A 24641-nucleotide genomic window follows, 5' to 3' on the forward strand; every position below is an offset into this window, starting at 1 on the left:
CTTTATAAGAATTTGATTTGGGAAGTAAAATAGAAGTAGAATTTGAAGTAGAAGTGGTTATACTTCTTGAGAGGATAATCTGAGCTTCCACTCTGAGATAAATCCCTATTTGACCAGGGACCACTGCAGCCGTGGAATCCTTACATCGTCTGCAGTCCCTCACCACACAGCGCTGTGACCGGGGGCATGCCTGCAAGACCTTTCCACCTACAACATAAACTCCTGGAACCCCCATCTCAGTACACAGAAGACATGCAACAGCTGTTTACTAACCGAACACGTTAGGACTTCAACCAAGTTTTCTGTCTCCTCCCCATACATATTTACATAAACTTAATAGGCCAATTAACAGCTGTTAAAAAATATAGTCATATAATGAACACTGGGCAGGTTCTCGTGCCTACACAGTTTTTTATTCCACTTTATGTTTCTACACAAAGTCTCAAAAAGAAATGCATTAACAACTACTGATAACTGTCATAATCTATCCTACTTTATAATGTTTTCTTTGGGAAAATTTAGCTTATAACATTACCTGTTTGGCATTTAGGAAGACAAATGTTTTCCCTTTGAAGATCTGTTTTCTCTCTGGTCGTCCTGACAGATCAATATTTTTACTTCCAATAGTTGGTTCATCAACAGGTGGATAAAAACTACAAAAAAAAAATAAAGTACATTCTAATTACATACTACTCTGTATGTATACCATTAAATTTGTAAGTGGGAACGGCAATCTAGACACTAGAAAAGCTTAATATCCATAATACCATTATATTATTTTAAAAAAAGTAAGAGTCTTAACTGGGACAAAAAGATTGAAAGCATCTAAATTCCTTTTTTTAGAAATCCATGGTGACAGGTGACACACAGAAAAGTGGAACTGTTCGTTATTTTCTAAAAATATATAATGCAATGAGATACAATTAAATATACATGAATCAAACAAGTTCCGTGAACCACCAAAGGTTGAGAGAAACATCGTCCATTAAAGATCAGATTCCATTAGCATCTTGTGTTTGCTTGGGAACCAATATTAGCAATGTTCATACTCGAATTCTATCAACTACTACTGTTAAGTGTTTTCTAATAAATCTCTCTGGAAAAGTTCAGGGAATTTTAAAAGCTACATTTTGTCAGTTTCAATAAAACTTCCAAAGTGAGATTTAAAAACACAAGCTTTTATAAAGTATGAGGTATCATGGTATCTGCAGCTAGTTCTCAAACAGCTCAAGAATAAAACGATAAAATTAAAAATTATACATACAGAGATAAAGCAAATGTGACAAATGTTAACAACTGGTGAACAGCTAAAGGGTATATGAGTACTATTTATTGTACTATTCTTGGAACTTTTCAAAGAGATTTGACACTTGACAAAATAAAAATTTAAGGAAAAAATAAAAAATAAAAACATAAAATTTTAGCTCATTAATGTAATTCTGTAAGTGCAGCTTAATCACCCATGAAGATTAGGGAAAAGAGGAAAACAGAGAAGTAAAATCAACAGACAATTCTTAAACCTCTCATTAGACCATAGTTGCAACTTTCTACATAATCAAATCTTTTGTTATAGCTATTATTCATAACTGACTGGCTTTTATCTCTCTACCTCCTGGTGAAAACTGCTAACATTCATGGATAGAAAGGCTCAATATTTTCAAGATGTCAGTTCTTCCCGACTTGATCTATAGATTAAATGCAGTCCCAATTACTCCATACAAGTTATTTTGTGGATATTAACAAACTGATTCTCAAGTTTATATGGAGGGGCAAAAGGCCCAGAATAGCCAACAAAATATTGAGGGAGAAGAACAAAGTTGGAGTACTGACACTGCCTGAATTCAAGACTTAATGTAAAGCTGCAATAATCAAGAGAGTGTGGTACTGGTGAAAAGAAAAAAAAAAAAAAAAAGATCAATAGAAGACAACAGAGCACCTTAAAAATAGACTCACATAGAGAATCAAACGATCTCTTACAAAGGAGCAAAGCCAGTACAATGGAGCTTAGAGAGTCCTGTCAACCAATGGTGGTGGAATTGGACATCCACATGCAAAAAGACATGAATCTAGAATCAGACTTATATTCTTCACAAAAATTAACTCTAAATGGATCACAGACCTAAATGCAAACTCTAAACCTTAAAGATTACATAGGAGAAACTCTAGATGACCCTGGGGATGGAGATGACTTTTTAGATATAACACCAAACATGTGATCCATGGAAGAAATAAATGGTAAGCTGGAACTCACACTGTAAAAGATACTATCAAGAGCATAAGAAGACAAACCACAGACTGAGATAAAGTATTTGCAAAAGACACATCTGATAAAGGACTGTTATCAAAAATATACAAAGAGCTCTTAAAATTCAGTTATAAAATAAACAACCTGATTTAAAAACTGGGCCAAAGACTTTTAATAGATACCTCACCAGAGAAATACAGAAAGAGAAAATTAGCATAGGAAAAGATGCTCAGCATCATGAATCATCAGGGAAATGCAAATTAAAACAAAGAGATACCACTACACAACTATTAGAATGGTGAAAATCTAGAACACTGACGCCACCAAATGCTGGTGAGGATGTGGAGCAACAGGTACTCTTACTCATTGCTGGTGGTGGAATGCAAAATGGTACAGTCACTTTGGAGGACAGTTTGACACTTTCCCACAGAACTAAACATGTTCTTAGCATACGATCCAGCAATCATGCTTCGTTATTCACCCAGAGGAGCTAAACTTATGCCCTAACTTGGAAGCAATCACGATGTCCTTCAGTAGGTGAATGGATAAATAAACTGTGGTACATTCAAACAGTGGAATTTATTCAGTGCTGCTAAAAAAGAAATGAACCATCAAGCCATGACAAGACGTAGAGGAAACTTAAATGCATGTGAGTCCGTGAAGAAGGCCCAATTGGAAAGGGTACACATTGTATGGGCCCTACTATTTCAGTCTGGAAAAGGTAGAATGATGGAGACAGGAAAAGATCAGTGGTTGCTAGGAGCTGGGTAAGTTGGAAGGATGAACAGGCAGGGTACAGAGGGTTTTTATGGCAGTGAAAACACTATACAATACTATAATGATGGATATACGCCATTATACATTTGTTCAAACCCACAGAATGTACAATACTAAGATTAAACCCTAACTATGCACTTTGGGTGACTACGATGTGTCAATGCAGACTGTAACAGATGTGCCACTCTGGTGAGAGACATCAAAAACAGGATAAGCCATGCATATGTGGGAGCAGGGCTTACAGAGAAAAACTACTTTCCTCTCAATTTTGCTGTGAACCTAAAATGGCTTTAAAAAATAGTCTTAAAAAAAGATTTTTTAAAATTACTAAATCATCACAGTGATGATAGGATAATGTAGGATGGGGGGAATTCACAATGTGGACAACCAGTCACTAGAGTTAAGTATCCACAGAGAGCAGTATCTGATATGACAACAATGTTTTGGTTGTTAAGAGTCACCATCCAGTACTTTACAATTAATTTCCTTAAATTCCCTCTGTCTCTCCACATTTCTCCTTGGGCATGGGTTCTTGTCGCTGCGAGTGGTGTATTCTGTCAGGGTCACCACTTGTGGGTTTTGTTCTTTGTGGGTTTTGTCCAGCAAAAGTCCCACCACGGAAGAATGAAATTACTCAAGACTTTATCAAGTCAAGAGAGTGAGAGGGAGCCAGAGACCAGCTCTCTAAGCTCCTCCAAAGCTCCCGTGTTTACTGAGAACAGTCAGACAAAGCAGAAGGAAAATACGTCATAGGAATGAGTTAAGGGGCATGGTGTACGTGCAGGGATGCAGATCAGTAGTTCTAGCTTGTGAAAAACGTAAACATTATAATCTTCATTTATACTTAGTGAGGAAATTACAATATTGATAGTACAAAGGGCTATTTCAAACCTCAATCATGAGCAAGGTTACAGTGTTCCAAACAATTGATAACGAAAACCAGACCACCACAGAGTCTCCAATGATCAGAAATTGTCTAAGCATGGGAAGCAGCACAGCTGTTTCCAGCTAAGGGCCGAGTCAGTCTTCTGTGAGGGTCAGCCGCCTACCCTATCTGCCTGCGCCTGATAAGCGAAGCATGTCCTGCCGGTTAGGGCAAGGGACGAGTCATGGTTTTCCATAAGCACAAGCAGCCCTGATCTATGACCTTGAACTAAGCAAAGCAAGCAAAGCATGTCTCTGCTTTTTTACGGCAAGAAGACAGATTGTAGCAGATTCCTGCTAGCAAAGCAGCTTTAAAGCAACTAAACTTATGTAGTGATCAGGGTGGTATTTTGGTGTGTTAATCAAAACTTATGCTCTTACATGAATCTTACAGAGTGACATTTAGCACTTACTCAATTAACAGAGTGGCATTAAAGTTTAATTCAAGTTGGTGCTCCCACACTTGGCAACATACATATTTCATAAAGTGAGCTGAGTCATGACTAAACAGTTATATTAATCTAATTTATATTAATTAAAAAACTTTTATAATTGACTGAACCACAAATTCATGTGTTTTAATCTGCTACAACGGATGCTCTACTAAAGCAGTGATTCCTAGAATTGACAATCTCAAATGAGTGAGTTATTTGCAGATAAGACAGATTCAGTCAGCATGATGGATGCAATGCACTAGTTATTATGGTTTTCTTAATAACTGACTTTAAAATTCTATTTATTCTACTTTTAAAGCAATACAGAGAATAGTGGAAACTGTTTTAACTATTAAAGTTAAATGTACAATAAGAAAGTATGTAGTACTAGAAAATTAGAAGACATTCTAATTTATAAATAGAATAAAATTTTAATATCTATCAAATGCCTTACATCCCCTTTAACAAAATTCTTTCTATTCTATCATACATTTCTTTCAGTGTAAAAGGTCTCACATATATACAAATGGTTTACGAATCAGTCTACACAGTAATGTAACAACACCAAATGACAGAGCCAATCTCAGACAAAAATGGTATGTAAATATATAATACATACATGAGAGGATATGAGGTTTCTTACTACTTTCCAATGAATAAAACATTTTAAAATTACCTACAGCTTTATTATTCACATTTTCACTCTTTGTTTTGCCACAGATAATAGTTTACTGTATCCAGAGAACAGTTAACTCTAGTTTAGTTCAATGAAGAGTGAACATTTGTTATACCTTGAGTCAGGTTCCTAAAGATATATGTCCTTAGCTCTCCTTAACGGCATTAGCCAGAGTTCTAACTTTTATTTGCATGATTATTTCATGTTTGCTTCTTCCACTAAATTCCAAGCTGGCAGAAACTGTAATGCATTCTGGCTCATCATGACATCCACAGGTCTATCTCACCTGGTTCACGGTAGGCATTCAATAAATATTTGGTAATAACAAATTGATAATATAAAATAGAAATTAAAATTTCACCTAATAAATTAAAAATAGGGGGAAGTGGCCAAGAGGGCGGAGTAGAAGGACGTGCTTATTATTAGCTCACCCTCTCCCACGAATACACCGAGAGACAACCACAGACCCACCCATTCACTCAGAACACCTGCTGAACTCTGACAGAACATCACCTTCTTCAAAAGACAAAATTCATCACAAATCTGGTAGGAGAAAAAAAAATGAGAAAAAGGAAATTAGCGCAGGACCAGTCCTGCAGGGAGGGAGCAACAAAGGAGGAATAGAGCTCTTAGGCTGGGTCTCCACCTCTCCAACAAAGAGGTCAGTGGGGACGGAGTTCCATGGAGGCACAGATCTGTGCACAGCAGCCCTGCGCAGACAGAACTAAGTGAAATGGGCACAAAAGGTCCCTGTGATCCCCAGCCCTAGAAGGCGAGCCGGCAGGGGGTGGGGGGGCCAGGACAGGCTGCCCTAGCCAGGTGGAGGACTGGGGCCGCTGCCCAGAGGCAGACTCGGGGACTGCAGTGTGCTGTGCACCACTGCTAGGAGTACATATGGAAAAGAACAGCGTGGGTCCCCCATTAAGAAAAAAAAAAGCAACACTGCTGGTGTGCGCTGGGAGGAGGGGTGTCAGAGCCTTTGTCCCCTCAGACCCAGGGCCCCACTGCTGGTGCATTCTCGGGAGAAGAGAGGTGGGGCTCAGCCACAGCCACCAAATTTGCTAGTGCTCAGCTGCCAGGCAGAGGTGAGGATGAAAACTGAATCCGTAACCAGGGCCTCTGCCACCTCATAGGCAAAACTGCGATTTGTTTACAGCCCCAGGCAGACGGGACCTTTCTGCTCCACGGTGCCTTTGTGTATCCACGCCTCTAAGACAAATGACCAAAACCCAGAGTTCAGGCACACAGCAGGGGCAAGGGCTGGTGTGGCCGTTCTCTGCCAGCCTGCCTACCTTGTGCAGAGGTGGCGCGGGGAGCAGCACAGACAGAGTGGTGGAACCCACGGACCTCTAGAACAATAGAGCGGAGTTCACGCAGCAGGGTGAGTGCAGGGCCAGTGGTTGGTGCTGGGAAAGGAGCTGATCTAATAGTGCACCATGATCCAGGTGTGCAACCCAGAAATTGGCATAACTACATTGGTAGCCCTGAGGCCAGAGAACCTGAGGGACACCAGAACAGCACAATGACATCCCTGCAGCTAAAGTGGGAACAAAGGCAGAGTCAACAAAGAGTACTTAAAGCTTTCCAAACCCGCCTAGTATGCACGGCAGCTCAGAAATGGGTCCGGAAGCCTCCACTGCAACAGAAGAGGAACAGACCCAGCCCCTGTCAGGGCTGTGACAACCACAGAAGAAAAAGTGGCCCCACTCAACAGCCAGGGCGGGCTCTGGTCACCACAACACCGGCCACACCCCCAGTCAAAGGCGTAACAGCCAACACACACGGAAGAAGGGCCTGGCAACCATCCATACTAAAAACAGACCTCACAACTAAACTATCAGAGGAGCACAGGCTAAAAAGGAGCACTTTTTTTTAATTTTTAAAATTGTTATATATTTTTTATATTATTTTACTAGTTGTTTTTAAATTTTTTTTAACATTTTCTTTTTAAATGTTTTAAAATTTTCCTTAATTTTCTTTTGTTTTTATTTAAAAGTTTCTTTTTCTTCTTTAAAAATTTGTTTTTAATTTTTAAAAAAATTGTGTTTGCTGCTGTTGTTTTATTTGTTTTGGGGTTTTTTTCTTAAGTTTTATTTCCATATTCTCTTCAAAAAAAAAAAATCCCCTCAAGACCACAGTAAATAACTGATACTCCATAATCCATAGTGCTAGAGAGATATAAGCAAAATGAAGAAGCAGAGAACTACTCCAAATTAAAAGAACAAGAGAAATCCCCTGAAAGAACGATCAATGAAATAGACCTCAATAGGCTACTAGATCATGACTTCAAATAGGGAGTGATCAAAGCACCGAAAGAACTAAAATGAATGGAGACAGAGAATACTTTGAAAAGGAAATTGCGACTATTAAGAGGAGCCAATTAAAAACACAAAACACAATGGCAGAGATAAGAGCCAAGCTAAAGGCTGTCAAAACAGACTAGACAATGCTGAGGAACAAGTAAGTGACTTAGAAGCCAGGACAACAAAAGTCAGCCAATCAGAACAGCAGACAGAAAAGCAAATAAAAACCAGTGAAAGCAATATAAGGGACACATGGGATAACACAAAATGTGCCAACCTATGCATAATAGAGTTCCCAGAAGGAGAAGAAACAGCAAAGGGGATTGAAAATATATCTGAAGATACTATGAATGAAAACTTCCCAAACCTAAAGAAGGAATCAGATATCCAAGTACAGGAAGCATAAAGAGTCCCCAACAAGAAGAACCCATCAAGACATACTATAATCAAGATGGCCAAGGTTAAAGATAAAGAAATGATTCTAAAGGCAGCAAGAGAAAAACAAAGAGTAAGTTACAAGGGAACTCCCAGAAGGCTTTCAGCTGATTTCTCTACACAAACACTGCAGGACAGAAGGGAGTAGCAAGATATATTTAAAGTCCTGAATGAGAAAAAGCTGCAACCTAGGATATTTTATCCAGTAAGGCTATCCTATAGAATAGAAGGAGAGATAAAGACTATCACAGAGAAGTGAAAACTAAAAGAATTCAGCAACACTAAACCTTTGCTAAAAGAAATATTGAAAAGTCTACTGTAAATACAAAAGCAGCAGGACGCTATAGAAAGGAGGAAACCTAAATTGGAAAGGCAATAACTACAATGAGTTGCAACAGAATAAACATGAAGATGTGAAAGAGGACAAAATCGTTAAATGTGGAAGAGCAAGAAAATATAGATTTTTTTCTTTTTTTCATTATTTTTAGGATGTGTTTGAGCTTATATGACTATCAGTTTATAACAAACATATAATAATGGGTTAATACACTTGAAAAACAAGGTAACCACAAGTCAACAGCACGCAAGAATCACAAAAACCAAAAAGAAACCAAGATAATACAAAAGAAAATTATCAGACCACAAAATGAAAAACAAAAAGGAACAAAGAGGAAATACCAAATCAACTGGAAAACTAAGTTAAAATGGCAATAAACACACATCTATCAATAATTACTGTAAATGTCAATGGACTAAATGCTCCAATCAAAAGACACAGAGTGGCAGACTGGATAATAAAACAGGAAACTACAATATGCTGCATACAAGAGACCCAACTACTTTACACACACAGATTGAAAGTGAGAGGATGGAAAAAGATATTTCATGCAAACATTAATGACAAGAAAGTGGGAGAAGGCATACTGATTTCAGACAAAATAGACAAAGGTCATAAAGAAAGATAAAGGACACCATTACACTCATTAACATATGTGCACCCAATACAGGAGCACCTAAATACATAAAGTAAATACTAACAGATGTAAAGGGAGAAACTGATGGGAACACAATCACAGTAGGAGACTCTAACACCCCATTAACATCACTAGAAAGACCTTCCAGACAGGAAATCAGTAAGTCAATGGAGAAACTAAATGACACAATAGAACAGTTGGACTTGGTAGACATTTTTAGGACATAACATATCCCAAAATAGAATTTACGTTCTTTTCAAGTGTGCATGGAACATTCTCTAGAATAGATTCTGTTCTCAGGCACAAAAGGAGACTCAACAAATTTAAGAGGATAGAAATTATTTCATGCATCTTTTCAGACCACAATGCCATGAAACTAGAAATCAACCATGGAAAAACAAAGGAGAAAACAACGACAGCATGGAGATTAAACAACATGCTATTAAAAAAACCAATGGGTCAATGATGAAATTAAAGAAGAAATTAAAAAAATACTTTGAGACAAATGACAATGAAAACGTAACTACATAAAATCTATGGGATGCAGCAAAAGCAGTCCTAAGAAGGACTGCTTTTCAGAGCCATACAGGTCTTCCTCAAAACACAAGAACAATCTCAAATAAACAACATAACCTACCAGCTGAAAGAATTGGAAAAAGAGCAAACAAAACCAAAATTCAGCAGAAGGAAGGAAATAATAAAAATCAAGGATGAAATAAGTAAAATAGAGGTTAAAAAAATAGAAAAAAAAAAAAACAATCAAACCAAGAGCTGGTTTTCTGAAAGAGTAAACAAAATTAAGAAACCTCTAGCCAGGCTCACTAGGAAGAAAAGAGGACACAAACAAACAAAATAAGAAAGGAAAATGGAGAAATTACAACCAATACCACAGAAATACAAAATATCATAAGAGAATACCAAGAACAACTATATGGAAACAAACTGGAAAACCTAGAAGAAATGGACAAGTTTCTGGAAACATACAGTCAACCAAGACTGAATCAAGAGAAATGGATGACTTGAACAGACTGATCACTAGAAATGAAATAGAATTAGTGATAGAAAACCTCTTTGCAAACAAAAGTCCAGGACCAGATGGCTTCACTGGGGAATTCTACCAAATATACAAAGAACTCTTACCAGTCATTCTCAAACTCTTCCAAAAGACTGAAGAGGAAGGAATACTCCCAAACTCATTCTATGAAACCACCATCACCCTGATACCAAAACCAGACAAAGATACTACCAAAAAAGAAAATTACAGACCAATATCACTGGTGAACATAGATGAAAAATCCTCAACAAAATATTAGCAAACAAAATTCAACAGCACATACAAAAGATCATACACCACGATCAAGTTGGATTCATCCCAGGGACACAGGATGGTTCAACATATGCAAATCACTCAATGTGATATACCACATCCACAAAAGAAAGGACAAAAATGATATGATCATCTCAACAGATGCAGAAAAAAGCATCTGATAAAATTCAACACTCATTTATGATAATAAACCCTTACCAAAGTGGGTATAGACAGAACATACCTCAACATAATAAAAACTATTTATGACAAGCCTACAGCCAGCATAGTACTCAGTAGTGAAAAGTTGAAAGCCTTCCCACTAAAATCTGGAATAAGACAAGGATGCCTACTCTCACCACTTCTATTCAACATAGTCTTGGAAGTCCTAGCCACAGCAATCAGGCAAGAAAAAGAAACAAAAGGATCCAAGTTGGAAGAGAAGAGGTAAAATTGTCACTATATGCAGATGACATACTATATACAGAAAGCTCTAAAAGTTCCAGAAAAAAACTACTAGAGCTAATAAAAGAATTCAGCAAAGTAGCAGGATACAAGATTAACCTACAAGAATCAGTGGCATTTCTTTACACTAACAATGAATCAACAGGAAAAGAAAGTAAAGAAACAATCCCTTTTAAAATTGCATCCAAAAAAATTAAATACTTAGGAATAATCTGACCAAGGAGGTGAAAGACTTATACATGGAGAACTACAAAACACTGATTAAGGAATTAAAGATGACTTAAAGTAATGGAAAGATAGCCCATATCCTTGGACTGGAAGAATTAATATTGTTAAAATGGTCATACTGCCCAAGGCAATCTACAAATTTAATGGGATCCCTATCAAATTACCCAGGATATTTTTTCTTACAGAACTAGAAGAAACAATCCTAAAATTTACATAGAATCATAAAAGACCCAGAATTGCCAAAGCAATATTGAAGAAAAAGAATGAAGTTGGAAGAATAATGTTCCCAGACTTCAGACAATAGTACAGAGCTACAGTAATCAAAACAGCATGGTATTGACATAAAAACAGACATATTGATCAATGGAACAGAATAGAGAACCCAAAAATAAATCCACAGACCTATGGTCAATTAATCTTCAACAAAGGAGGCAAGAATATACAATGGAGAAAAGATAGTCTCTTCAGCAAGTGGTGTTGGGAAAACTGAACAGCAGCATGTAAATCAGTGAAGTTAGAATACTCCCTTACTCTATACATTAAAATAAACTCAAAATGCCTTAAAGGCTTAAATATAAGACAAGACATGATAAATCTAGAAGGACACATAGGCAAAACATTCTCTCACGTAAATCTTAGCAATGTTCTCCTATGGCAGTCTACCCAGGCAATAGAAATAAGATAGAAAATAAACAAATGGGTCCTAATTAAATTTATAAGCTTTTGCACAGCAAAGGAAACTATTAACAAAAGAAAACAACCACCTACGGAATGGGAGAAAATATCTGCAAGTGATTCTACTGACAAGTGCTTAATTTCCAGAATATATAAACAGCTCATACAACTTAGTAACAACAACAAAAAAGCAACCCAATCCAAAAATGGGCAGAGCACCTAAACAAGCAATTCTCCAATGAAGACATACAAATGGCCAATAGGTACATTATAAAATGCTCAATATCACTGATTATCAGAGAAATGCACATCAAAACTAAAATGAGGTATCACCTCACAACCAGTCCAAATGGCCATCATTCAAAAGTCCATGAGCAATAAATGCAGGAGAGGGTGTGGGGAAATGGAATCCTCCTACACTGCTGGTGGGAATGTAGTTTGGTGCACCCACTATGGAAAACAGTATGGAGATTCTTCAAAAAAACTAAAAATAGACCCAGCATATGATCCAGCAATCCCACTTCTGGGCATATATCCAGAGGGAATTCTAATTCAAAAAGATACATGCATCCCAATGTTCATAGCAGCACTATATACAATAGCCAAGACATGGAAACAACCTAAATGTCCATTGACAGATGACTGGATAAAGAAGATGTGGTGTATTTATACAATGGAATACTACTCAGCCATAAAAGAATAAAATAATGCCATTTGCAGCATTATTTTACATAGATGGACCTAGAGATCATTATCTTAACTGAAGTAAGACAGAAAGAGAAAGAAAAATACCCTATGATATCACTTATATGTGGAACCTAAAAAGAAAAAAGGAAAAAAAAAGGACACTGAATTCATCTACAAAACAGAAACAGACTCACAGATTCAGTAAATAATCCTGGTTACTGGGGAAAGTGGATGGGAAGAGATAATTTTAGGAATTTGAGATTTACAAATGTTAGCCACTATATATAAAAATAGATTTTTAAAAAAGTTTCTTCTGTATAGCACAGGGAACTATGTTCAATATCTTGTAATAACCTTTCATGAAAAAAAATGAAACAAATATATGTATGTATATACCTGACTGGTACATTGAGCTGTACACCAGAAACTGACATTATAATTGACTGTACTTCAATTAAAAAAAAAAACCACCCTGCTGACACCTTGAATTCAGACACCTAACTTCCAAAGCTCAAGAGAATAAATTTTTGTTCTTTAAGCCAAAAAAAAAAAAAAAGGAAAAAAATTAGAAGTACAGGAAAAGTTTTAAAAAATCTCTTATTACAGATTTGAGTATTAAAATTCTGGGACTGGAAAAATACAGTTTGCTTTTCTAAAACACTAGTAAATTTGCATCCCAACAGCCAATAAGACTGATCTTCAAAAAAGGTCATTGTTATTATCAAGAATCTAATCAAATGGAGTCGTGTATAGATATATACATATATATGATGTATATATAGACGATAGTACAGTGATAACTAATAGAAGATGTTTTGGAACTTCATACACCTAGAAAAGTCTTTTTCTCTTGAACAGTGTGAGGATGGAAACAAGAAAGAAGAGACTAAGATAAATATGAAGAAAATATAATTTAAAATCAGTATTTCTGGAAAATTACATTCTAGAAGTTTTGAAGGATTTCTGAAGCTCTAGTGATTTGACAGCTAGTAAGAAAATCAGAAGACAGTAAATTAACTTGTTGGAGACCTACGTTAGAGGCACACTGCCTGAATACAAGGCTACCACAAATATAAAGTGACCTCCAACTTCTAACAATGAAATAATTAAAACATTTTTGGCACATTTATACAGAAACTTTAAGAGCTACAAATAAAGTAATTGTGTTTTATTATGTAGTAACTAGCACATATTATTCACAAATTCTATAAAATATTAATCTAGAAATGCTGACTTTTTCCCATGTATATTTTATAACTTTTATTTAAATTGCTCACATGATCCTCAATAAAGTTCATCTAACTCAGAGCACATCATCTTTACTTCTGTCCCAAAATTTTCCAAATACATAATTTTTCTGAATTCATGTATAATTTTTGTCCTGGAACCTGTATTCCAAACCACAGTATTTACTTGCCTAACATCTAGACAGCTGTTTATTTCATTAGTCCTAGAGATATATGCTCATGATTTCTAGAACTACATACTTACTATATGCTGCTTTTTGGATAATCTCTAAAGATTTTAATTAACAATGGCATCCACAATTTGTAAATCTGAGCTTACATGTCCAGGAAACATTTTCTAGTATGTGTTAAATTTCTTTGCCTTGAATTTTAATTAACTGTTTAAGGTCAACTCTATAAACTTCCTAAACTTTCATTTACTGAGACTGTTTCAGGCTAATGTGTCTCTTGGGCCTAGGATTTTATTACAAGCTAGTAAGTTAACCTGTTCCTCTTTCATGGATGCTGGCAGAAGACACAAGACTCCCAGGTCAGAGACCAAGCAAGCAACAAGCCTCTGTGTTGGTAGCAGGCCTCCTTCATATCAAGCCCCACGGGGACAACACAGAAGAGCTACTCATTTTACAAGCTAAAAGCAGTCTTACTCTTTATCTTGCAAGGGAGATATTACCTCATCCTCCAAGGTTTCTGCTGCAAACACAACTGTGAAAAATGGCCTGGGTGCAGGGAGGTCAAGGCCTAGCATTCTCGTCAGATCCAGCAAGTTTTGTATGAGGCAAGGCCTCTCTCCCAACAGTGCTTTCCCGAAACAGTGCTTGTTCTTTGAAATAAAGTTCTACAGTTTGAGAGATTTTGTAAAATTACAAATAAAGGGAAACTCCCTTTTCCCTGAAGGATCATTTCTTCACATCATACAGAATATTTTAATAAACTTCCTTTAATATATTAGAGTATAGAACAGCAAAATTAAGTACTTTTTTAAAATGGAATCTTCTAAAAATGACTTCATCAACATTGGGACTATGATGGTAGTACAGGAAAATCGGTCATCACAAACTCTGTCAGGTACATGAAAGCTTAAATTCTGTCTTCCCCTTGACTTACTGACTCTTTGACAATAGTGCTGAGATGCAGACATAACTATACTAAAAAGGACTACACTCTTTATTAAGTAAAAATATTATAGTGTATATGCTTCCTAATTTAAGTCCAGGACTAGTGATAATGCTTTTACAGAACTAAAAGAACAGGCAGTTTTGTAATAAAAGAGTCACCACAATTTATTTCATATCCATTTTGAAACTCATCCTCCTATTTCATATTTTAAATTTCATCATTTTTCTATTTAATAGTTGAGTATATAGTCAAGTAACTCTTCAGCAAACATATCAGAATGGATGCCGACAGGTATAGGACTCTATTAACACAAAAAACCATATATTTTAAAATAATACTAAAAATTTGATCATCAATTGCTACCATCAAATATGGACTAATGCAACAGTCTTTCCTGGTTAACACTGATTTAGGAGTTACTGCACAATTTTATAGTAGAGATGTTTTACTGTAGCCATCTAAGTTATTACAGTCACTAACTGAAGCCAGAAAAAAAATTCAGAATCTAAAATCAAAAACAGACCCAGGTAAAATAAATCTGAGAATCTGAACAATAAGTAGGAATCAATGACTAATCCTAAAAGCTCCAAGACCTTAAAACGTATCACTAGTAGTAGAAACCTATCAGACCCCCACACTCCCAAGTAATCTAGAATTAACAACTGTTTATTATCTGTAACAAGAGTCACTGTTTATAGGATTTATTGACTCCCCTAGGTAGGTTTATAAATAGGCTTCAGGGAAAATATAATTCTATTGAAATACTATGCAAGTTGGTGGTATGTAAGTGAAGTTTCCAGAAGAGAGACCAGTGCTTTCATGTTCTCACAGGGAAGTGGGAGGAAAGGGGGCAGGACACAAGCACTGAAGGAATGTCACAGCCATTGAGGACAGGACAAGCTGGTTGGAACCAAGATGGCAGAAGATCTGACTTCCAGTAGACCTTGAGCCTCATGGTGCTCCCACAGGGCCATGACAGTTCCTAGGCTGAGCATAAAAGGTCAAAAAAGTAGGCGGAGGGGGGCACTTCCTGGCAATCCCTGCCCCTTCCCCAAAGTAGCCGGAATAATCCTCCTACTCATTAGCATGTGAAATTACCAAGCCCATAAAACCTAACAACTCCGCACCCTGGGGTCGCTCTCGCTTGCCTTCTGAGATAGCCTGCACTCTGCCTATGGAGAGTGTATCTACTTATACTTTAAATACCCCACGCCTCTCAGCTTCGCTCCCTCTCACCTTTCTGAGACGGCCCACATCCTGCCTATGGAGTGTGTGTCTCCTAAGCAGCTTCCCTTCTGACTGAGACACACTGCCTGTGGAGTGCGCATCTCCCTAGATAAACTTACTTTCACTTTACCAGGCCTTGCTCTTAAATTCTTTCCTGTATGAGGCAAAAACCTATTCTCCCACAACATTAGGACTCAAAAAAAGGTTCAGAATCATCTATTTTAAAACCTGACGATCTCTTCCCAGAACAAAGCATATTAACTGTAACCAGATTATAAAATATAAGAAATCTCCCAAATGAAAATTTAAAACAAAGAGGAAAATCTAGTTTTCATTTACTTCTAAAAGCAGATACATATTATGAGGTATAAATAGTTCCTAAAAATGCCCCACACTGGGCAAAATAGCTGTGAACGAAAAATACTGCCAGTGGTATCAGTAAACAAAGGATGCTGTGGCCATCAAGTCATCTGCCACCACCCTGATGGTAGACAGAGGGAACTAAGGATGCAGACAAGCAGGCAGCCCACCTCTGCAGCCATCACTATGGCACCCCTGACGGGATTCAGGATGGGAAAGAACAGGATACTGGCCCTAGAGAGCTAAGGTGCATCTCAAAGAAATGATTTCAACAAGCCTGGACCTCTGCACCTTCACATACATAGAAAAGCACTAAATTCCTTAACTTGAGATATCTGGTTTTCTTTAATTAACAGTAATCTTTTGTTATTCCGATTATCTGGTCTTTGCGGCAAAACTCCTATATATCCTAGCTTCTCCCCTGCCACTGCGGAACAGTCTCTTACAGTGATCTGAGAGGCTGCCTCCTGGGTTCAAGTTCTCAGAAGGTCCACTGGATAAAACATAAATCTCAACTTACAGGTTGTGCATTTTATTTCCGATGACACAGCTTATAGTAGTAATCTTTTCAAAGTGGTAATAAAACACTTAACTTCCATAATATTTTAGATTTTTTAAACCTCCTCAGATCTATTATGCCATCTAGACTACAAGATACTGACATACATTTTAAGCAAGCACGGCCTTACGTTGACTAAAAACACCCACCGTCTAGTCACCAGTATCTTAACCATGCAATCTGAAAAGAAAAACCCCAAACATGCTCCTCCTCAGCCACAGTGCTACAAGCGTTCCTCACACACACAGCAGACAGAATCTTCAGTCTGGTGGTTCACAAATTTAGCAAAGCAACTAAAACACTAAATAAATAAATAAGGCTATTATGAATCTTCCCAGACACTGAAATCAACTACATTTCCTTTAACAGGCACTTACTCGCTCAGACTTTCTGAGGACACTACTAGTTAAGACCACTAATACTAACCCTACTACTACTAAATCCCTAAACACTCGGCAGGATAGGTATTAGCCTCATTTTCCAAAGGAGGTAACTGACACTTGGAAGAAGTAAGCTCCATTCCCAAGGCCACAGCGCTGGGCACGGTCTGGCTCAGGGCTGTGTGCTCCGGAAGGGGGCTGCTGCACCACACGATTCCAGGGGTCCCGCCTGCACGAAGCCCAGCGTTGGCTCAAGTGCTCTATTCATTGTCCCTCTATGCCATTACCACCCTTCAATGTCTTCCTTTAAATACTGGCACATGTATAACATCTGCTTTACCGAGAAAACAAAAGAACTATTGGGGAAACTTTTTTTACATACTAACAAAAATAAAACTTCATTAGTAACACTGAACTGAAACATAATTACATCCTGAAAGTCATCAGAGGGAATTAACCTGAACAAAATCAGCACTACTGTATTTCTTCAGTCGTATTTTATTATGTGTAAAATACACAATATACCTTACAATTTCTGGAGGCTGCTTCTTGGACTGAACTGCTTTAAGAAATTCAGTAAAATATTCCGGCTTTACAATCGGACGCCCACAAATGAGTGCACATATTGTCTAAAAAGAAGAAAACATGTGAATACATATATTCATAGGCTATTTTTTTAAAGAAAAATTTTAAGTTATAGACTACAAAGAGGCTATTCTAATCTGTTTTTCTTTCCATCTCTTTAAATTTATAAAGGAGCCATAATCTATAAAATAGAAGTCAGTATTTGGTCACTGCATAGTTTCAGTATACAAATTCCTACATAATCACTTGATCATAAGAAGCCACCAATTACAGTATTAATTTAAAAACTGCTTTAGAGGGGGCAAAACAATGTAAGATAAAATATAAGTCAATTTTAAAATGTATACCTATTTTAAAAAACATTAAAATGTTAAAAAGTTATAATTGAGGAAATGTAACATCTGCCCTAACAAGAGACATAAGATCTTTTTAGCCTAATTGCCTTCCCACAGATTATTATACAGAACAAAGTCTTTTCAAGAAAGTAAATTAAAAAAAAAAAAAACCGGGATTGGATAAAACCTCAAAATAAGTATATACATTTGGGGGTTTGGGGGAGAAACTTCAAACAGCAAGTGAATGAAGCTATAAGCCTCAAATGAGATGTCTCCACAAAATTCAAGAAAGATTAAAAAATAACACCACTGGCAATGAAAAAGAAGACTCAGCGCAATTCTCGGAAATCATCCCACTAAAGAATTTGTAAGTATGCATCTAATAAACGGGGGTATTACCTAAATGTGAGCAAGTAATTTAGGGTACTTCTCAAGAATGGAATCTGAAAGTCACTAACCTCAAATGTGAATGAAGTAATTGGCTTCTTGCATGAAGCAGTAACGTGCAATCCAACCCTGGACTGAGTAAATCCAATACAGGTGATACTGGGCAAAGGATTTAATTGCTCACTGCCTCAGTTTACTCTTCAGAAAATAAAAATTGAGCTGAATGATCTTTAAGTTCCCATTTGGTTCTAACATTCAGTAATTTTAAAAACATAAGACAACCTATATTTTTGGAAAATCTACTAAAAAAAATTAATACAATGGTAAAATTTTCTTTTCTGGCACATGATTGATCAAAAATATTGAAAAAGGAGAATTGCTCCGCAAGCTTTTGTTTAGTATATATCCAGTATTCTCTACTGTCCCAGCGACTGGGTGGCCATTAGCATCCCAGTCACTGGAACAGTGTATACTGTGGTGAATGGGTGCTAGTTTCCAGGTCTGTCACAGACTCAGTAAAACATCTTTCAAGACCACCTAACTAACTTTGGTCTTATTCCAAACCCAGCAAGCAAGGGCATGATTACCTAGTCTACTTCTCAGGTAACTTGGTACCTTTCAGAGGACCATGTTGGTGTTCACACACAAATATTCTGGTCACTATAAAGGTGCATCACTACTATAAACTAATAAACGGACATTTTGATTTATCAATCTATGATCTGTGGGTTTATTGGCATAATTTAGTACTCAAGAGGCTAATCACTCTGTGGAATTTATAAATCAGTTTCATAAATTTACAAAGATGAAAAGCTCCTTGGTCAGAGATAACCCCACTAAGACGCAAGTTTAACATGAGGTTCAATCTGAGCAGCAAGCTTTTCTCTACAATACCTCTTTAGCTATAATAAACATATTCTGATTTAATTAACTATATTAAAGGATTTTTGCACCATTTAATAAAGGAATATAAATATTTGTTGCTTTTTACTATAGACATTAACCTAAAACAATCTCACATTATCTACAGTCAACCTGTTTGAAAGGAGACGAATCACCTTCCAATGTCATTCTTCAATTAGCTTTGGATATAACCAAATCTGATGAAGATGCAAAATCTGAAAACATATCAAAATACACCACTGTTTCAACAAATCGTCTGCATCTTCCAAAGGTGCATATCTATATGTCTCTAGGCTGTGACAATATATTAAGGTAATATTAAACCATTAACAATTTAAAGTCTTTGTGATTAGGGCCTTAAACCAAATAACAACTAAATAAAAAAGCATGAGATCATGGGATGATGTCAGAGACTGGAGGAAGACAACCTGATAGAAAAGACGTGAGCTGCTAACTTTACAGACTGACAGTTGATCTCTAATTGCTTTGTTTTTTGACCAAGAACACAAACTATGCACTGTAATGAATTTCTTGTTGAAAAGATAACATCTTTTTTTAAAATGCTAAACCAAAATCTGAAATAACATTTTATGTCCCTCTGCTTGTCCCAGATAATAAACAGGTTTTCTAAAACACCATTCTAGCCCACATACAGGCACAGAATTGGTCGGTATATATAAATCTACAACAGTTCGGGTAATTTTAAAGTAAATGACTTTTAAAACACCTGTGTATAGTGAGTAAATGAGTAAGATTAAATTCACAGAACTTATTTTAACATGATAACAAGGCATTCAACCTACTTTAATGGTAACTTTAACTGACATCATGACGAGATGAGTACATTCTTCTGTCCAATTGTTTACAGTAAGTCCTCCAAGTCGCAATACAGCTTGACTTAGAGCAGTTTTCCCAGACACATCTAAACAAGAAGAGCATGCAACCAAAGGTTCATACTCTACTCTGTAAATGAGAGTAAGTTACATAAAGTTATATTATCATAGTTACAGAGATGGCAACTTACGGCACTTTAAACTTGAAGCTCCCATCACATGCTGCTATCGCATGATTTTTATGCATGACTAAACCCTCTAGCTTATGCAAGTATCACTTCCTAAGTCTTAAGTCACAATTAAGAAAACAATGATCAAAGTTTAACATTATACTTTGACCTATGCGGAATCAAACAAAACCAGCTCTCATCATGGGTCCCAGGACCCACTCAAACCCTCATTCACTCCTGTCACTACCTATGATTAACAAAAAGCACTGACCACATGTGGTGTGCTAAGTTCACTACTGGGTGAAGCAGGAACTTAACAGACTGGTTCCAATTCGTTAACCATAAATATCCTTTTCCTTGAGAATTTGATTGGTGTAAAATAAAGCTGTTCATTTTAATATCAACTAAAAAATTCTTACCTGAATTTACTTGCAAATACTCCAAAGGTAATTCTATCCCCTGTCTTCAAAGTTCGAGAAAGGCCATTCTGCACTTTTTCCTCATTAACAAAGGTACCATACTTAGAATTATCTTTTATTGTCAATATAGGGATTTCATCAGCTTGACTCTGGCAAAAAAAATGATAAATAATTTAAGGTCTCTTACCACTCAGTAAATACTATTCCTAGGGGAAAAGATTTCAAAAGAAAAGATTAATAACATTTTGAATAGGCCATAGGTGGCTAACCTCCCAATACGCTAGTAATACAGTTACTGTTTTGGTTTCATACAAAAAATGATCACTCAACTAGCAATTAAAAGAAAGTATGTTAATTCCAGAATCACTCCTCTTAGAACATACATTTTCTTCATTTTTTAAATCAGTGGCGATTTTCTGACCCCTCTGTGTTTCATGTGTAATGTGAGAGCTTCATTCCTAAAGTTTTTTTTCAACATTATCAAAATCACATAGTAATAATCATTCCAGTGAGAAAAGGTTAGAGTGTCTGACTTGCAGTAATAATTTTATTTTTTCTTTACAAATTTCAATAACATTTTTCTGTATCTAAAAGGCACAAAACCTAAATATCACTGAACAGATCCAGCGTTTTCCCATATGCAGTCTTTGTTCAAAATAATGGCTTCTTTTTCTTACTGCCACCTGCATTAAACAACCATGAGCACAGCTATTTGTATGTATTTACATTACTTTTATAACCCACTGTTATTAAAATGACCAACACACCAAAAGAAATTCAAAGCCATTCAAAGGAGCTGTGGGGCATAAGCAACAGCTACTTTCCCTGGTAAAATAAATCAGTTTCTATCGTGAAAACCTAAGTGATATGGGAAATACCAGTGTTCACACAGCTACACAAGCTATTTAAAGTAGGAGTCGTGATGGTCTATTCACTGCTCTATTTCCAGGCTCAGTACAGTGACTAACACACAGTAAACACTCAATAAATGTTTAAGAAAATAAATACAAATATATTCCACTTCCTTTGAGTGTCTAAATCACTAAAACAAACAGTAAAATACCGATACATAACCTTCAAATCTCAAAATAAACACCACCAGCACCACTCCCAAACATAAATGTTTTATTTTACTGACATTAAGAAAAAAGAGCCTTATGAAATGAAAAGTCTCAGGAACTCTCTCTTACATATACAGCAAGGTAATCTTTTGTGATTTCAATCCTCTTATTACAAGCTACTGAAATAAAATTAGTAATTTACCAGGTTGGTTACAGGAAAGTTAGCAGTTAACACAGCGTGATTTCGACTGATTGACTGATCATCTTCAATTAGAATGCCACAGTTCTTCCTTCCAACAATGTATTCAACACCAGTCAAAAGTCTGTACGGTTCTAAGAGAAATTTTTAAAAAGTAAGTTAACAGATACACCCACATATAAATATGTATTTAAGATACGGGTACGGCAAGTATTTAAATATTTTTATTTTACTATTTAAATGCTAGTAATCAACTTAATATAAATCAAACTTGCGTTTTCTAGTATAGTTGCATCCTTCAGTGAGAAGGATGCAACTCTAAATAGATGGAAAGTTCTGCCATTTTTCCAAAGAGAAAATAATATTGAAAATCGTCAATGCTTATCCAAATTATAAATTTAATACATTAACACACAAAATCACAACACTACGTTTGGAACCTGATGAACAGATTCAAAATTCCATCTAGAAAATGTAACGCAAAAACGTCAAGAAAAATGTGAACACTATGGGAACTTCCCCTACCAGATGGTAAAATATGCCAGAAAGCCGTAGTAATTACAAAGTATGGTACTGGATCAAGAGTAAACAAGCATAGATCAATGCAAGAAAAGTCCAGACCAGATTCAAGTGCCTATTTTGTGGAATTTATGTTAAAGGTAGCTTTCAGAACAATAGGAAAGGGTTATTAGCTTCAAAAGTTGGGGGAAATCACAAATTGAATAGCATGTGTGTTGGAAACTTGTGGAGTTTAGTCTGGGAGCTCTGAAGTCCATTACTGGAATGGTAAAGTGATGAGGGCAGATAAACGAGACAAGCACGAAGCAGTCCAAGTAAGCCTTAATCAGATTTGGATTACATTTTGTTCATCAGATTCTTAACCTAGAGAGGGCTCTTTCAACGAAAAAACTTTTGTGTAGGTTTACTTACATTTTCCCTAGAAGGATGGCACCCTCTAGCTTCCATTACGTACTGAAGAGAGTTCAAGATCCCTCAAAGGGTAAGAATGCCACCTGCCGGCGCTAAGGGCATTTGTCCTCACTGCCACCCTAGGGAGTCAAAGAGCCAGCTAGCCACAGGCTACAACTAAGTGTTCCTGGAAACTGTTCCTACTTGTCGGCCAACGGTTTTTGCTCTACCCCTAAAACGCTCGGAGTCCACAGTGATGCCTTAATCATTATATTTTTTTAATATCGATAGTATCATCATGGTACTTTTTTCCCTTACCATTCGTTTGGCCCTCTCCATCCCTCCTTATACTGTCAGTCAATTTAGCCTATACATAGATCTTTTTATCATAGGGCAAACTTCCTGAGGGCAAGATCCAATCACAGGTTTACACGTCTACCAACTAATAAGTATTTGCACATACTGGGCAACAAATTAACATGGGATTAACATCTTCCGTTGCTGGAAATGCAGAAAAGGAAAAAAGGAAAAAAAAAAAAAAAACACCTTTTCAGTTGTTCTGATGACAAAATGGAAAAAGGCGTACAAAAACCAAACTATGCTTTCCCGTGACTGTCATTTACCCAAGTCACCTCCAAATGGTTCGTCACAAAAATGAACCATATGCTCCAGACACTCATCTGTTGCCATCCTGTGGTTGAGTCTGTGTTCACTTATTCTGGGCGTTTCCTCAAAAGCTGAAAACATGAGGGGTCACAGCAGATCCCTGGCCCAGGCTGGACCCGGCAGGCCGTCGGCGCCGGGATAGGACAGGTCGCGCCCGCCCGCGGAGGTCGGGGAGCCCGGCGGGAGGTGGCCCCGCGGCGAGGCCCGGCCCAGGCTGGACTCGGCAGGCCTTCGGGGCCGGGGTCGGGGCAGGTCCCGCCCGCCCGCGGAGCTGGGAAGTGGCCCCGCGGCGAGGCCCGGCGCTCCCCGGGGGAGGGCCCGGTGCCGCACGGCCCCCGCGCCCGCCGGCCGCAGCCCGGTTACCGAGCTCCGCGGCCGAGGGAGCCCGCGCGACCCCAGGACCGCAGAAGCGCGGCCTCCCGGCGCGAGAACCGGGACCCCGCCGAGGAAATCCCGCTCCACACACGGCTGCCCACCGCCGCTGCTCCGGGAACTCGCTCCCCGGGCGTCTCCCTTCTCCCCTTACCTCGGGCCGGGCCCGTGGCGGGGAGCAGTTTCCACATGGGTGCGGGTCCTCGGGGTCCGGGCCGACGCGCCGCGGGGAATCGCCGCTGAGCTACGTGCGCGGCCTCCGGCGCGTGCGCGTTCCCGGGAGCCGCGGGGTAGACCGGAGAGCTAGCCGGGCGCCTGGTCGCCACCTGCTGGTTAGGAAAGGAGTAGCGTAACCTGGATTGAAATGTGCTGTACTAAAAGGCTATTTTTTAAAAGGCTGTGAAGTTAAGGATCCTCTTTTAAGATACTCAACGAATACAAGATTATTTACTTTTTCCTATTGTGAGTGGAAATTATTTTAAAAACTGGCTTCAAAGCAACGTAAGGAAACTTTCTTATTTTTTTTTACAAAGCAAACAACTAAGATTATTTTATTAAAACAGTACTTGCTACTCAGCAAGCATTAATTCTCACCACGCAAGGGCAGTAACTGTTTATCATCCAAATTTTGCACATTAAAAAAATGACACAGAGGAAGTTAATAGGCTCCTTCAAGCTCTAGGAGGGTAAGGAAATTTTCTAATTAAAGACATTAATATAGTCACCAGTTACTTATTTCCGTGTATTTGCAATTTCTTAAATTGCAGTCCTTCCTTTATATGGA

General features: G+C 37.6%; 1 protein-coding gene across 7 annotated transcripts in view; it reads right to left on the minus strand.

Moving 5' to 3' along the window:
* NBN (nibrin) overlaps positions 1-24139 on the minus strand; it is a 55269-nt gene extending 31130 nt beyond the window's left edge. For 5 of the 7 annotated variants that reach the window (XR_012503187.1, XR_012503186.1, XR_012503188.1 and 2 more), the window contains exons 1-6: positions 24012-24139; positions 21914-22044; positions 20651-20799; positions 20032-20191; positions 17544-17647; positions 536-653 (exon numbers count right to left, since the gene is read on the minus strand). Coding sequence is in view for 4 of the 7 variants with exons in the window: in XM_074354980.1 (XP_074211081.1) it covers positions 536-653; positions 17544-17647; positions 20032-20191; positions 20651-20799; positions 21914-22044; positions 24012-24048 (699 nt within the window). In the remaining 3 variants the exon portion in view is untranslated. Of the gene's footprint in view, positions 1-535; positions 654-17543; positions 17648-20031; positions 20192-20650; positions 20800-21913; positions 22045-24011 lie in introns of those variants that run through there. The other 2 variants (XM_074354981.1, XM_074354982.1) reach the window with 2 other exon arrangements.
* Between the last annotated feature and the right edge of the window lie 502 nt (positions 24140-24641).

This window comes from Camelus bactrianus, chromosome 29 (genome assembly GCF_048773025.1).
Source record: "Camelus bactrianus isolate YW-2024 breed Bactrian camel chromosome 29, ASM4877302v1, whole genome shotgun sequence".
Lineage (NCBI taxonomy): Eukaryota > Metazoa > Chordata > Mammalia > Artiodactyla > Camelidae > Camelus > Camelus bactrianus.